Consider the following 13413-nt stretch of genomic DNA (forward strand, 5'->3'; position numbering starts at 1 on the left):
TCTCCATCTATCTAAGTGGCTCATCCTCAAGCCGAGGCCCCAGGTCAGTTCTGCGAGGAGGTCCCCAGGGTCAGGGTGGGAGGCCTCCTCTCTCAGACTCCCTCTCCTCCTCTTGCCTCCCTCGTCCCCTCCGTCGGCTTCTCTCTCTCCTTCCTTGCCTTCTCCATCCCTCCCTCCTGCTTCCTCTCTGCTTGCCCTCTCCCTGGCCTCCTTCCCCTCTCTAAGTGGTGACCCTTCCCAAAAACCCACATGCAGCCTTCTCTCGCCCGCCCGCCGGGAGTGGACCATGCACTGCAGCTGTCTCGCCGAGGGCTTCCCCGCCGCCTCCCCATGCAACTACTGGGTCTCAGGTGAGCCTCTCTGCCAGCCGTGGTCGCCTCAGGCGGGGCCCCGGTGCAGCAGGTGCAGCGGGCGTCCCTCACACCGTCCTCCCCACTCCCCTTCCTCCCCCTCGCCCAGGCTTGGCCTTCCCGGACTGGGCCTACAAAGCCGAGTCGTCCCCCGGCTCCCGGCAGATCCAGCTGTGGCACTTCATCCTGGAGCTACTGCAGAAGGAGGAGTTCCGCCACGTCATCGCCTGGCAGCAGGGAGAGTACGGGGAGTTTGTCATCAAGGACCCAGACGAGGTGGCCCGCCTCTGGGGCCGCAGGAAATGCAAGCCACAGATGAACTATGACAAGCTGAGCCGGGCGCTCAGGTGAGACAAGGCGGCCCGAGTCGCAGAGTTTGAAGACGGGGCCACAGTTTCTGGCACCTCCCCACCGGGCCCACTCCTCCCAGGCCTGGGGAACGTCCTCGAATGTGGTCAGACCCAAGCATTCTCCAGGCACGGCAGGTTAGCCTTGCTGGGTCTCTGACTCCATTCCCCGCCCCCGGGCCAACTCTGTCCTCAACCCTGGATTCTCCAGGTATTACTACAATAAGAGGATCCTGCACAAGACCAAAGGCAAGAGGTTCACGTACAAGTTCAACTTCAGCAAGCTCATCGTGGTCAACTATCCTCTGTGGGAAGTGCGGGCACCACCGTCCCCCCACTTGCTGCTGGGGGCCCCTGCCCTGTGTCGGCCGGCCCTGGTGCCCATGAGTGTGCAGAGTGAGGTAGGTGTGAGGGCCCCTCAGCCTCCACTGACCTCTCCCATCCTGGTCCCTGAGTGTCCCGGGGGTTGGGGGTACTGGACAACCAATGGCACAGCACCCAGCTATGAGAAGGTGACTTCTGGCCGGCACCGTGGCTCACTAGGCTAATCCTCCACCTTGTGGCGCCGGCACACCTGGTTCTAGTCCCGGTTGGGGCGCCGGATTCTGTCCCGGTTGCCCCTCTTCCAGGCCAGCCCTCTGCTGTGGCCAAGGAGTGCAGTGGAGGATGGCCCAGGTGCTTGGGCCCTGCACCCCATGGGAGACCAGGAGAAGCACCTGGCTCCTGCCTTTGGATCAGCACAATGCGCCAGCCGCGGCGGCCATTGGAGGGTGAACCAACAGCAAAGGAAGACCTTTCCCTCTTTTCCCTCTGTCTCTCTCTCTCACTGTCCACTCTGCCTGTCAAAAAAAAAAAAAAAAAAAAAAAAAAAGGTGACTTCTGCACTTCAGCCCTTCAGGGCTGGGTCCCAGGAAGGGGGCGGGGCCTCAGGGTGTCTGAGACTGCAGGTGGCACGTGTGGTCATTTCATTGTAGAACTGGGCAAGGGAACAGGGACACTTTAGAACAGGGACACTTGCCAGGGAGAGCCCAGCCCAGCCCTGGCCCCCACCTCTCACTGCTCCTCAGCTCCTGCACAGCATGCTGTTCACCCATCGGGCCGTGGTGGAGCAGCTTGGTGCACAGCAGGCCTCCCGAGGACCACCAGAGGCCTCTGGGGACAAGAAGGGGAACAGCAGCAGTGTCCACCGTGAGTACTCCACACTGGGCACGGCCCGGAGAATCCTAACCAGAGCAGGGGAGGGTTCCCGGCTGAGTACATGGCTGGGGCGCGGGGGCATGAGACAAGGGATAAGACACAAGTCATCCATTCACTCACCATTTATTGAGCACCAGCTGTTTACTAGGCGTGGGGTTCAGATGCACCCCATCTTGGTGCGCAGAGGTTCTCAGAACCTAGTGGGGAGGGGCGGATTGCCAGTGACCGGTGCTGAGACTCAGGTAAGCACAAGGACATGTGGAAGTGCAGAGAAGGATCTGGGACTTCCTGGAGGAGGCAACACTCAAGCAGGTGGAGGAAGATCCAGGAGGGACCTGAGGGTCCACGCGCGCTCACATTCTCATCTCGGAAGGACTCCTCAGTGTGTGTGCAGAGCCTGGCTGGGAGGAGGTGTGGGGCTGGCATGGGGTAAGGAGAAGCAGCTGGGGCTGGAACCAAGGCAGGGGTCATGGGGCGAAGAAGAAGGAGGGCCGGGCAGGGGAAGACTGGGAAGGCGAGCCTCACTCACTCCTTCCCTCATTCGTTTCTTCTTTCATCAGACAAGTCTGATGGCCTTCTGTCCCATGTGGCAGGCACTGCCCCAAGGACTGGGGAACCTGTGTGACGTTGTAGGGCCCACGGGCAGGGGCGGGGTACACGCCTTCTGTACCTAGCAGAGCTGGAATGAGAGTCGTCCTGCTGGCTGCAGGGGAGAAATGGGGCATGCGGAGGGCGTCAGGGAAGCCCTCCTGGCCGAAGCAACATTGAACGGAGACCCAGAGCATCCACAGGTGTCCACTTAGCTCAGAGACGCACGGAGAACCTTGTGTGCCAAGGCCCTGGGACAGGCCGGTCTGGTGTCACATGTGACCAAGCAGGAGAAGAGGGTGGAACCGTCAGCAGGTGTCAGCTCTTACTGCAACAAAACTAGATTTTCTGTGGGAAAAAAAAAATGACAACACAGAAACTCCCATCAACCCAAGGTTCTTGCACAGAGGTCCGAGAACTATCCCTCCTCTGCAGACAATTGCGTGGAGCAGGGACCGTGACCTTCACTCCACCCCAAGGGCAGTGGCGGGGGGAAGGTGCTGCCCTGCATCCACTGGAACACAGCTGAGACCAGGGGTGGCGTGGGGCAGTCTGGGGACCGCTAGGATTGCCGGGCCAGTGCTCCGGCGGTAGCCACAGCTAGCAGCCCCTGAGCACCTCCAGCCACCCTGCCTAGCACTGGGGATGCCCTGGGCATGGGGCTTCTCTCTTCAGAAGGCTATGAGACGTGAGCGCTTTTGCACCTCTCTGCCCTCCACGGTGCGCACACGTGCCCTGCCTCTGCTTGGGCCCCTAGGGACGCTGAGCAGGTCTGGGCCGCCAGGAGGTGCGCAGCGGCACGTGCCCCACTTCTGGTTGGGGATCCAGAGGCCGCGCCACCAGCCCCTCACTCAGAGCAACAGGGTAGGGGGGAGGAAGGAGGAAGCTGGAGGGCTAGCTTCGGTGAGGGGGGGTGGGGGCAGATGCAGGAGGAAGCGCCCCCTCACTTGCCTGGGAGGGGGTACAGCCCTGACCTCACAGCCCTCCCACCTCCTGTAGGACCCCAAGGAGGGGCCCCTGCCTCCTCCTGCTGCAGGATCCGGGTTGCTGTTTCCTGTGTCACAGAGCGGGCTTCAGAGAGTCCAGGATGCTGGACCGACAGGCTGTTCCCATCTTTGTTGACCAGAGGCAGCTGTGCGGCCACACCGGGCCCTCCCTTGCTCTTTGGTTCAGGGACGTGGTCCTGCTGGGGAAACATGGAACTGCCCCCTTCGATGTCTGAAACAGCTCATGGCGTGGAGTCCCCTGTGTCACCTGCGAGGCCCTGGGCTAGGAGTCCCTGTTGGGTGTAGGGTCCTGGCAGAGGAGGGGAAAGGGAAGGGAAGAGCCAAGAGGGAAGGCTTCTTGGAGGGGGAGGAGGAGGAGAGCTAGGGGGCTAGGGCCAGAGAGAGGAGGGCTGGGCTCGCCCCACCTCCACCCTGCGCCCTGCAGGCCCCTTCCTGTGAATGTGAACGCCAAGTCCAAGGCCACACAGCCGGTTCCTGGGCCAGCCAGAGCGAGAAGCCTCGGCTGCAGGGCCAGGGAGAGTGAAGAATGGAGTCACTGAGTGATGGCAGCACAGATCCTTCATTCATTCACGCAACACATTTTTATGGAGCACTTAATCTGTCTCCAGCTGGGTGGATGCAGGCGAGAATACTGCAGGCCCAGTTCCCGCCCCCGCTCAGCTGGGGACACAGGATTCTAACCTGGCCAGGTGCCCTGGAGGAGAGGGACCGGCTGATGTCCCCTGGGCTGGGAGGGACTCAGAGGGGCGGGAAATGGCAGGGATGGGGGCACCTCCTGACCCTTTCTCTCTCCATCTCCCCCCTAGGACTGGGCTCTGGCCCCTGCCGGCTGAGCCCTTGCTGCCACTTCGGGAGCCTCCAAGGCGAGCTGCCCAGTTTGGCCTCCTTCACCCCGCCCCTGCCACCCCCTCTGCCCTCCGATTGGCCCCGCCTCTCAGGCTCCTTCTTGCCCCCTCTGACCTCAGAGCGGCAGCTCCCCAGGGCCTCCAAGCCGGACACCCTGCTCCCAGCACTTCCCTTGCTGGCCGGGCTGGGACCAGGCACAGGGGAGAGGCTTCGGCTCCTGTCCCTGAAGCCCGAGGGACCAGAGGCAAAGCCTGATCCCGTGACGCGGGTCATGGGCAGCCTGGAGGCCAGGGTGGGCTTCCCCTTGGAGACCCATGGACTCAAAGCTGGGGAGGAAAGCTCTACGGCCCCCAGCCTGGAGACCCCCAAGGCCCTGTGGCCCTTGGATCCTCCCTAACTGGAGGGGAAGGCGTGTGGCGCCCCCCTCCCCACAGGACACCGACGAAGGCCCAGCAGGACTGTGAAGAGGGTGAAGTCACAGCAAGGTGGACAGGGGCGCACTCTGCAGAGAAAGCTCAAATGTGGGGAAACTGAGGCAGCCCTCCACCTTGCTAACAAGACCAGGGGACAGCCTCGATTGCAACTTTATCCTTGAAGAAGATGAGGTTGAGATTTCCATCATTTGAAGCGTGCCAGGAACCCACCCGGGGCGGGAGGGAGAACTTGGGGTTTAGGCCAGTGAGGGCACGAGGTCGTTCTGTCCCCCACCTCGCAGGCAGCTTCTCTATCCTCCCGACCCCCCTCTACCCCCTGTGCACATGCCTCTCATCTTGGAAGTTCCTTCCATTGCAGGCACTTCCTCCTCCCTCGACTTCCCCTGGTCCCAGGCAGGTGCAGAGGGAGGGGCTGGCCCAGCTCTGTGACACTCCCACTGCCCAGCACAATAAAACGCCCCTGGCAAACCGCCCTCTCGCCCACAGCCTCCCTGGGCGGGCCCCAGGCCCCCTACGAGCTGGGGTGGAGCTGAACACCTCGAAGGGGTCCAATGGGGATGAGGGAGGCTTGAGGGAGGGCTACAGCCTGGGAGAACTGGAATCAGTGTCCTCCCTCTGGTCATCGCTTCCCAGTGGTGGCAGGAGGAGCTGCTGGGCCGAGGGGGAAGGAATTTCAGAGCAGAGTGGCCTTGGGGTCCCGCCTGCCTGCGGAGCAAGCCAGAGGCTCTGTGAGGGGCTGGATGAGGAAGGAGGGTGCTGACCAGGGTCCCTCTTCCTCCACTCCCCAGGCCCTGAGACTGACAAGCAGGGCACACCTGGGGCCCCGGGGAGGCCAGGGGACATGGTGGGGAGCTCCAGGATCCAGGTTACTGGGCCCTGAGTCCGTTCTCTAGGTCACCAATGGCACGGTCAGGACTGGTCTCCGTGTCCTTTCTGTGACACACAGCATGAACCAAGGAGGCACGGAGGGGCTGTGTGTCCATGGCTTTCTTTGTCCCACAACTCAAGGAGCCGGTGTGCATCCTGCCCTCCGGGTGGGCGCTGGGTGGGGGGTGGGCGGGGCTCCCTGCAGCCGTCTCCTTTTCTCTTCATCAGGACGCTTTTCACAGGAATGGAGGGGAAGGAGAGACCCAGACTAAGGCAGACAGGGGGCCAAGGTAGCCCCTGGGTTCCCAGGCCAGGCCGGACACAGGTCAAGGCGTGTTCTCAGTCTCCCCACCACAGCCCGGACGCCAAACCATAGGGACCCCAGAGTGATCCTCCCAGGAGTTCCCAGGGCTAGAATGAAAACTGCTTCTCACTTGCCCTCCAGACCACAAGCCCAGCCCCCACCCTGCAAGAAGGGCCAGCCCCCGGGGGCTTTCCCATCACCCAGCCCGGTCTGGGGAGACAAAGAACCAGTGTTGTGGGCTCCGGCTCCAGCACAAGGAAGTGGCTGGTGCTGTCCTGGGCCGGCCCCGGGGATGGGTTTTCCTCCCCGTGGGGACCTGCATGTACCCTATGCCTGACCCCACCACCTCTTCAAGTCTTCAGTGGCTTGTGGTGGCTGTGGCCCCCTACACATACTTCTAGCAGTGAAAATACTTTGAGGTCACTATGCTTGAATTCCCCCTGGGAGGTGGGTGAACAACTCAGCCCCACAGCCAGGAGCAGCGCAGGCTCTCTGCACCCTGGCAGTGCCGACAGTTCTGACTGTGTCATCCTCCCGGCTGCGCTGGGTGTTCCGCGGCAGCTGGCACCCTCCCCCACCCAGCTGCGACAACCCCAGCGTCTGCAGACATGGTTAAATGTCCCCCCGGGGAGAGGGGAAATCGCTCCCACGTGAGAGCCACTTGAGAGAAGAATGGCTTCAGCAAGTCCAGATGTTCTGGCAAAGATGCGAGCGGACCCGGTCCCCCTCCCGCGACACCGAGAACTGCCGGTCTCCATGTTGCAAGAGTGCCCTCTGGTGGCCAGAGCCAGTACACAGCGCCAAGGGAAAACCTCCCCAGAGGAGGCCAGATGGATGGCACCCAGGGAGGGCTCTTGTTTGGGGGGAAGGGGTGACAGGAACCTTGGAATCCTCGTGGTTGCAGAATGAGAATCCTGCCATTTCAACCCTAACCCCCTTAGCAAACCATGCACGACCCAACAAGGGATGAACAGGTGTAAGGTAACAACAATGGAGTACAACTGGTAGGGCCCCCACCCTATACGGCACACCCATGGCTTATTGGGACCCTCAGCCCCTGGGAACAGCATGGCAGGGACGCTCAGCCTTCTGCTGCGAGCAGTGGCAGCCAGGGCCATACGAAGTAAAGTCGGCTCAGCAACCAGGGACATGGACAGTGGCAAGCGCGGGCTGTGTTCCCGTGCTTTGTGCACCCACACCGATATGAGCCCGAGGGAGCGCTGAGCCCACCAAGTTCCACCCCGTAATTTTACAGGCCCAGGAAAAGGAAGGGACTTGTCCAAATCACAGGTACAGAGGAGCCAAATTTAGAATATAAATGTCCTAATTATCAGTTAATGTTCTCTCCTTCTCACCATAATCACTTGGCTAGAGAGTCTCAGAGGCACTTAACATTCCTTAGAAATACGTGTACATTATATGTCGGGATTCAGTTTCCAGTTCTTCCTGGGCGATTTCTTTGTGATCCCACTGTCATGCGTCTTCCTTTCTGCATGCGCCGTGCTCTGACGGTCTCCTGTGCATCGGTGCTGCACCCCCACAAGGCCAGTGTTTTCAGGAAGTCAAATGGAAGATGTTTGGTCACTGGAGCACTTGATTAGCAAATGGAGAGGCCTTGGCGATTTAAAAACAAAAAGCAGAGTACTTTCTGACCTGGAGTGTTGCAGACTAATTCCTGTCCTGCTCCCTCTCGTTCCCTAATAAAGACCTTGACCCAAAGAGAAGGAAGATCCTAGTGTGTTACACACACAAGGGAACAGCAAGAGGCTTGTGGGGGAAAAATGTAATTAAAAGTTTATTTCGGTGCCAAAATTTTTCAAATCTATCCTTCCTTCCTTCCTTCCTTCCTTCCTTCCTTCCTTCCTTCCTTCCTTCCTTCCTTTCTTTTTTGACAGGCAGAGTGGACAGTGAGAGAGAGACAGAGAGAAAGGTCTTCCTTTGCCATTGGTTCACCCTCCAATGGCCGCCGCGGCCAGCACGCTGCAGCCAGCGCACCGCGCTGATCCAAAGGCAGGAGCCAGATGCTTATCCTGGTCTCCCATGGGGTGCAGAGCCCAAGCACTTGGGCCATCCTCCACTGCCTGCCCGGGCCACAGCAGAGAGCTGGCCTGGAAGAGGGGCAACCGGGACAGAATCCGGAGCCCCAACCGGGACTAGAACCTGCTTTGCCGGCACCGCAAGGCAGAGGATTAGCCTAGTGAGCCGCGGCGCCGGCTGTCATTTCTTTATAATATATACAGACTTTCTGTGAATGCTTAGAAGGCCCCCCATGTATGTGTGTGTGTGCATGCACACAAATACATATGTTTACACACGTGTGCATAATTCCACAGGCATTTATGAGAGGCCTACTGTATGCTAGGTGCTGAGGGGCAGAGCACCTGCCTGGCAGGAGTCAGTCCACCGCCTGGAAAGGAAGGAGCTTCAGTTGGGGGGCGGGGGGAGGGGGCCGCCGGCCAGGGGTGCCGCTCCCAGGAAGCTTGGGCTTCAGACGCGCTTCGCAAACCTTTGCCGCCTTCTTTAAGCGTTCATCCTGTCTGGGAATCAAGCTACTTAAAATACCAGAATGGGAATTCTGAAAAATCAGCCGTGCTCCCCAAGCGGAGAAAGCCAGGGGCTGTGCGCCCACGGCGAGCAGAGCGGTGGACCCCGGCGTGCGCCGCGTCGGGTGGAACCGCTACCTTTCCAGGGGGCTATTGGTTCTTGTCGTTTGTTCTGTGAATAAATGCTTTCAAATCTTTTGTCCTTAATTACTGTCTCTTTTTGCCCCTTTCCTTACCTAAATTCCTTAAGATAAAATTCTCAGGAGTGAAATTACAAGGTCAAAACTTAGAACAATTTTTTAAAACCTAACGCACCTATTTTTTTTTTAAGATTTATTTATTTATGTGAAAGGCAGAGTCACACAGAGAAGGAGAGGCAGAGAGAGAGAGAGAGAGAGAGAGAGAGAGGGGTCTTCCATCCACTGGTTCACTCCCCAACTGGCCTCAACGGCCGGAGCTGCGCTGATTCAAAGCCAGGAGCCAGGAGCCTCCTCTGGGTCTCCCATGCGGTGCAGGGACCCAAATCCTTGGGCCATCCTACACTGCCTTTCCAGGCCATAGCAGAGAGCTGGATCGGAAGTGGAGCAGTCGGGACTCAAACCAGCGCCCATATGGGATGCCAGCATGCAGGCGGTGGCCCCACCCACTATGCCACAGCACCAGCCCCAAAACTTAGGACATTTTAATGGCTTTAGACATGTGCTTCCCCGCTACCCTCCAAAAGGGTCCTGCTGCTTTGTGAACGCTGCATTTGTGCCCATGCCCGGTGGCATCATCTCAACTAACCCTCCCTGCAGCTCTGCTAGGGCGGACACTGAGCGCTCAAGGGTGAAGCAGCCGGCTCCAGCGCACGTTCCTGGCAGGCGGCAGAGCCGGGTTCAGACCCGAGCGCGCTGGCCACACAGCGTCTGCCCAGCTGCTGACCTGCAGAGTCATCTTCCAGGGCCAAGGACCCTTGGAGCCTCAGCTGCTTGGGCCTTTCCCCACCTGCGGCTGCTTTTATGCAGGTACTTCAAAGAGTTCCTGGAAAATGGGGTGAAAAGATGTTATGTTGGTTCAGTTATGTAAAAATCCACGCAGAGTTTTTACATAATGCAGATTTCAGTAATTAGGATTCCTTTTGAGGGCTCCGGGGTTGTGGCACATCCAGTTCAGATGCCGGCATCCCATATGGGCACCAGTCCAGTCCCGGCTGCTCCACTTCCCATCCAGCTCCCTGCTAATGTGCCTGGGAAAGCTGCGGAGGATGGCACAAGTGCTTGGGCCCCTGCACCCACGAGGGAGACCCAGAGGAGGTTCCTGTATCCTGGCTTGGGCCTGGCCCAGCCCCTGCCATTGTGGCCATTTCAGGAATGAACAAATAAGCAAGTAAATCTTAAAAAAAATTCTTAAGGCACCAATAGGCCGGCGCCATGGCTCAATAAGCTAATCCTCCACCTGCGGCACCGGCACCTGGGGTTCTAGTCCTGGTCGGGGCGCCAGATTCTGTCCCAGTTGCCCCTCTTCCAGGCCAGCTCTCTGCTGTGACCCAGGAGTGCAGTGGAGGATGGCCCAAGTGCTTGGGCCCTGCACCCGCATGGGAGACCAGGAGAAGCACCTGGCTCCTGGCTTCGGATCAGTGTGATGCGCCAGCCGCGGCAGCCATTGGAGGGTGAACCAATGGCAAAGGAAGACCTTTCTCTCTGTCTCTCTCTCTCACTGTCCACTCTGCCTGTCAAAAAAAAAAAAGACACTGATAGCCCCTAGGGGAGCTCCTGGGTTTGAGTCCCAGTTCCCCAGCTCTACCCCTGATTCCAGCTTCCTGCTAATGTGTACTGGGAGGCAGCCCATAGGTGGTGGCTCAAGGAATTGGGTCCCTGCCACCCATGTCAAAGACCCAGTGTGACTTCCCAGCTCCTGGCTTCAACCCGGCCCAATCGTCAGAAGATGGGAGAACTCTTTCGTCTCTGCCTCCCATGGACTTTGTAAAGACCTCTCATAGTACTTTGTTTCCTGGGACATAGTTCAAACAGATGGTAAAGGAAACCGGGCATTTTTATGCTCATTTGCTATTTATTACTTGAATTCTTGTTTTGTTTGTTTATTTATTTTTATCTTTTTTAAGATTTATTTTTTATTTATTTGTAAGGCAGAGTTACAGAAAGAGAGAGAGATTCCAGGGAGCTAGGTCAGAAGTGGAGCAGCCGCGTCTTGAACCGGCATCCATATGGGATGCTGGCACTGCAGGTGGAGGCTTTACCTGCTATGCCACAATGCTGACCACTGTTTATTTTCATTTTGTAGGCCACACAACAGAGATAGAGACAGGAAGAGAGATCTTCCAACTGCTGGTTCACTTTCCAGATGTTTACAACTCCATGGACAGGGTCAGGCCAAAGGCAGGAGCCTGGAACGCCATCTGGGTTTGCCATGTAGGTGGTAACTAGTTGAGCCTTCACCTGCTGCCTCCCAGGGTGTACATTAGCAGGAAGCTGGCAATGGAAGGGTCTGGACTTGAACCAGGCCCTCTAGTACAGGATGCAGGCTCCCCCAGTGAGGACTTGAGCACCGTGCCAAATGCCCACCCATGGACTCTCCAGTGGTAAAATCAGGAACAACAGGGCTGGCGCAGTGGTGTAGTGGGCTAAGCTTACACCTGTAGCGCTAGCATCCCATATAAGCGCCAGTTCGAGTCCTGGCTGCTCCACTTCTGATCCAGCTCTCTGCTGTGGCCTAGGAAAGCAAGTCCTTGGGCCCCTGCACCCACATGGGAGACCCGGAAGAAGCTCCTGGCTCCTGGCTTCAGATCAGCTCAGGTCTGGCCATTGTGGCCATCTGGGGAGTGAACCAGTGGATGGAAGACCTCTCTTTCTCTGTCTCTCCCTGTCTCTGTCACTCTGCCTCTCAAATAAAAAATCTTTAAAAAAAAAAAAAAGCATTTAAAAAGAAAGGCAGAGAGCTCTCAGGAGGTTTTGAGGGGAAAGGGGAAGGAATCCAGGCACCAGGTTGGGCATCACTTCTTAGCTTAGCATTAAAAAGATAAGTGATGCTTATTGGGGTCACTTGGGAGGAAAGCTATAATTTCATTTGAAATGTTAGTACCATGGCTGATGAATCACTCTTGGTAATTCTTTCATTTGCTTTCTCCTGAACATTTCAGAGCAGGCAGGGCGGGCACCAGGAGACCACTGAGCCAGCACAGCAGTGACCCCACCCCCACCCCAGGGGGGAGGGGCGGCAAGCCTGGGTCTGTGGACACCCTCAGACCATGAGCCCAGCACAGCTACCACAGCCCATCTCTGCGAGCTTAGGAGCAGGGCCAGAGCCATCACCCATTGCGACCATTTACATTTCAGTGGCAGGTTCCACGGCCCCTAGAGGGGAATAAGTTGTTGCAGATCACCAGGAGAAGCGAAGCTCTGTCTCAACCCCTGTGTGTCAGTCCCTGTCGCTGTTCCTAACCCGACGTTGCTGGGATCCCAGGGAGAAACGTGCCGCCGTCATCAAGCTCCGCTCTCCCACCCCGTGTGGGCCCCCACGAGCCTTCGGCGTGGTGGGATCTCAGCATCTGTCCTGAATCTCCTCTCTCACCCAGCAGTGGGCCTCACAGTCCCCCGCACCGGCCCCTTCTTCCAGCCCCAAGCGTGGCTGTTTCCTCCCCAGGGAAGCAGTCCCTCCCGCCTGTTCCACGCAAAGGAGGTCAGGCAGGGGTCAGCTTTTGTGGCAGCTCCAATTCGCTGCAGAAGCATACAGTTGGGAAGGATTGCAAGCTTGCGCAGGGGCTCAGGAAGGGGAGAGGGGCTGAAACTCCCGTTAACTAACTCCAAGGGCCACGAGCTAGCTGCCTGAATCTCTCCTCTGCAGGTAGCACTGGGGCAGCCCTTTGTTCCATTGGCTGCCACGATCCACACCTTCCCAGCTCCCCCTTTGCTGAAACTGTTCTTGTTCAAGCTCATTTCTGCCCCCCACCCCGCGCACCCCTTCCTCCACAGAGTTCTCCGGAACTCTGACCCACAGCTCTCTGGGTCTGACTCAATACTTCTATGCAGGTTTCCCAAATGGTGACAGTTGGGCTCCTCTCCCTACCGTCACCACCACCTCAAAGCTGACTGTCCCCAGACCTGCACAGCCAACCTTGGCCTCTGGTCAAGCCTCAAGGTCACGGCTGCAACTGCCCACTGAGCGTTTCTGCCTGGATGTCCCATAAGCATCATAAACTTAGCACTTTTTTTTTTTTTTTTTTTTTTTGGACAGGTAGAGTGGACAGTGAGAGAGAGAGAGACAGAGAAGAAGGTCTTCCTTTTCCGTTGGTTCGTCCCCCAATGGCCGCTTCCGCCGGTGTGCTGCGCTGATCCGAAGCCAGGAGCCAGGTACTTCTCCTGGTCTCCCATGCGGGTTCAGGGCCCAAGCACTTGGGCCATCCTCCACTGCACACCCGGGCCACAGCAGAGAGCTGGCCCGGAAGAGGGGCAACCAGGACAGAATCTGTCTCCCCGGCCGGGACTAGAACCTGGTGTGCCGGCGCCGCAGGCGGAGGATTAGCCTAGTGAGCCGCAGCGCCAGCCAACTTAGCACTTCTAACATAGAATTCTTTGTCTTAGCACTGAATGCTGCCTTTTCCTCCCCTGTTCTTTCTGTTCCTGCTTTGGTTGATGGCACCAGGGTGTATCCAATTACACCCAAGCAGGGACCTGGGTGTCAGCCCAGTCTTTTCTCTGCCTCACTTGCTACACGCAGTCGATCATTTTCACCTCCTGCGTATGTCTTAAATCTGTCCTGTACTGGGCAGCTCTCCACTGACCTCTCGCACAGTCTGATTCGTCCCTCTCCATTCTCCAGCCAGGACACTTCAAAATGCCAAACCCAGGGCCGCTGCTGTGGCGTACCGGATAAGCTGCCCACTGTAATGCCAGCATCCCGTATGGGCGCCTGTTTGAGTCCCTGCTGCTCC

At 58.1% G+C, this 13413-nt stretch overlaps 1 protein-coding gene across 1 annotated transcript; it reads left to right on the top strand.

The window, feature by feature from the left end:
- The first annotated feature begins 286 nt into the window (after positions 1-286).
- Positions 287-5235, top strand: ETV3L (ETS variant transcription factor 3 like). Its single transcript, XM_051858166.3, has 5 exons — positions 287-350; positions 460-697; positions 909-1098; positions 1765-1885; positions 4296-5235. Exons 1-5 carry the CDS (start codon positions 287-289, stop codon positions 4730-4732), a joined length of 1050 nt encoding a protein of 349 aa, XP_051714126.3. The 3' UTR covers positions 4733-5235.
- The last annotated feature ends 8178 nt before the right edge of the window (positions 5236-13413 follow it).

The sequence above is a fragment of the Oryctolagus cuniculus genome, chromosome 7 (assembly GCF_051225735.1).
Source record: "Oryctolagus cuniculus isolate XC-2025 breed Fujian yellow rabbit chromosome 7, ASM5122573v1, whole genome shotgun sequence".
In the NCBI taxonomy this organism is placed as follows: Eukaryota; Metazoa; Chordata; class Mammalia; order Lagomorpha; family Leporidae; genus Oryctolagus; species Oryctolagus cuniculus.

Coding starts and splice junctions, on each gene's coding strand:
- ETV3L (XM_051858166.3), top strand. CDS start 287: ATGCACTGCAGCTGTCTCGCCGAGGGCTTCCCCGCCGCCTCCCCATGC. Junction 351..459: donor ATGCAACTACTGGGTCTCAG/GTGAGCCTCTCT, acceptor CCCCTCGCCCAG/GCTTGGCCTTCCCGGACTGG. Junction 1,099..1,764: donor CCATGAGTGTGCAGAGTGAG/GTAGGTGTGAGG, acceptor ACTGCTCCTCAG/CTCCTGCACAGCATGCTGTT.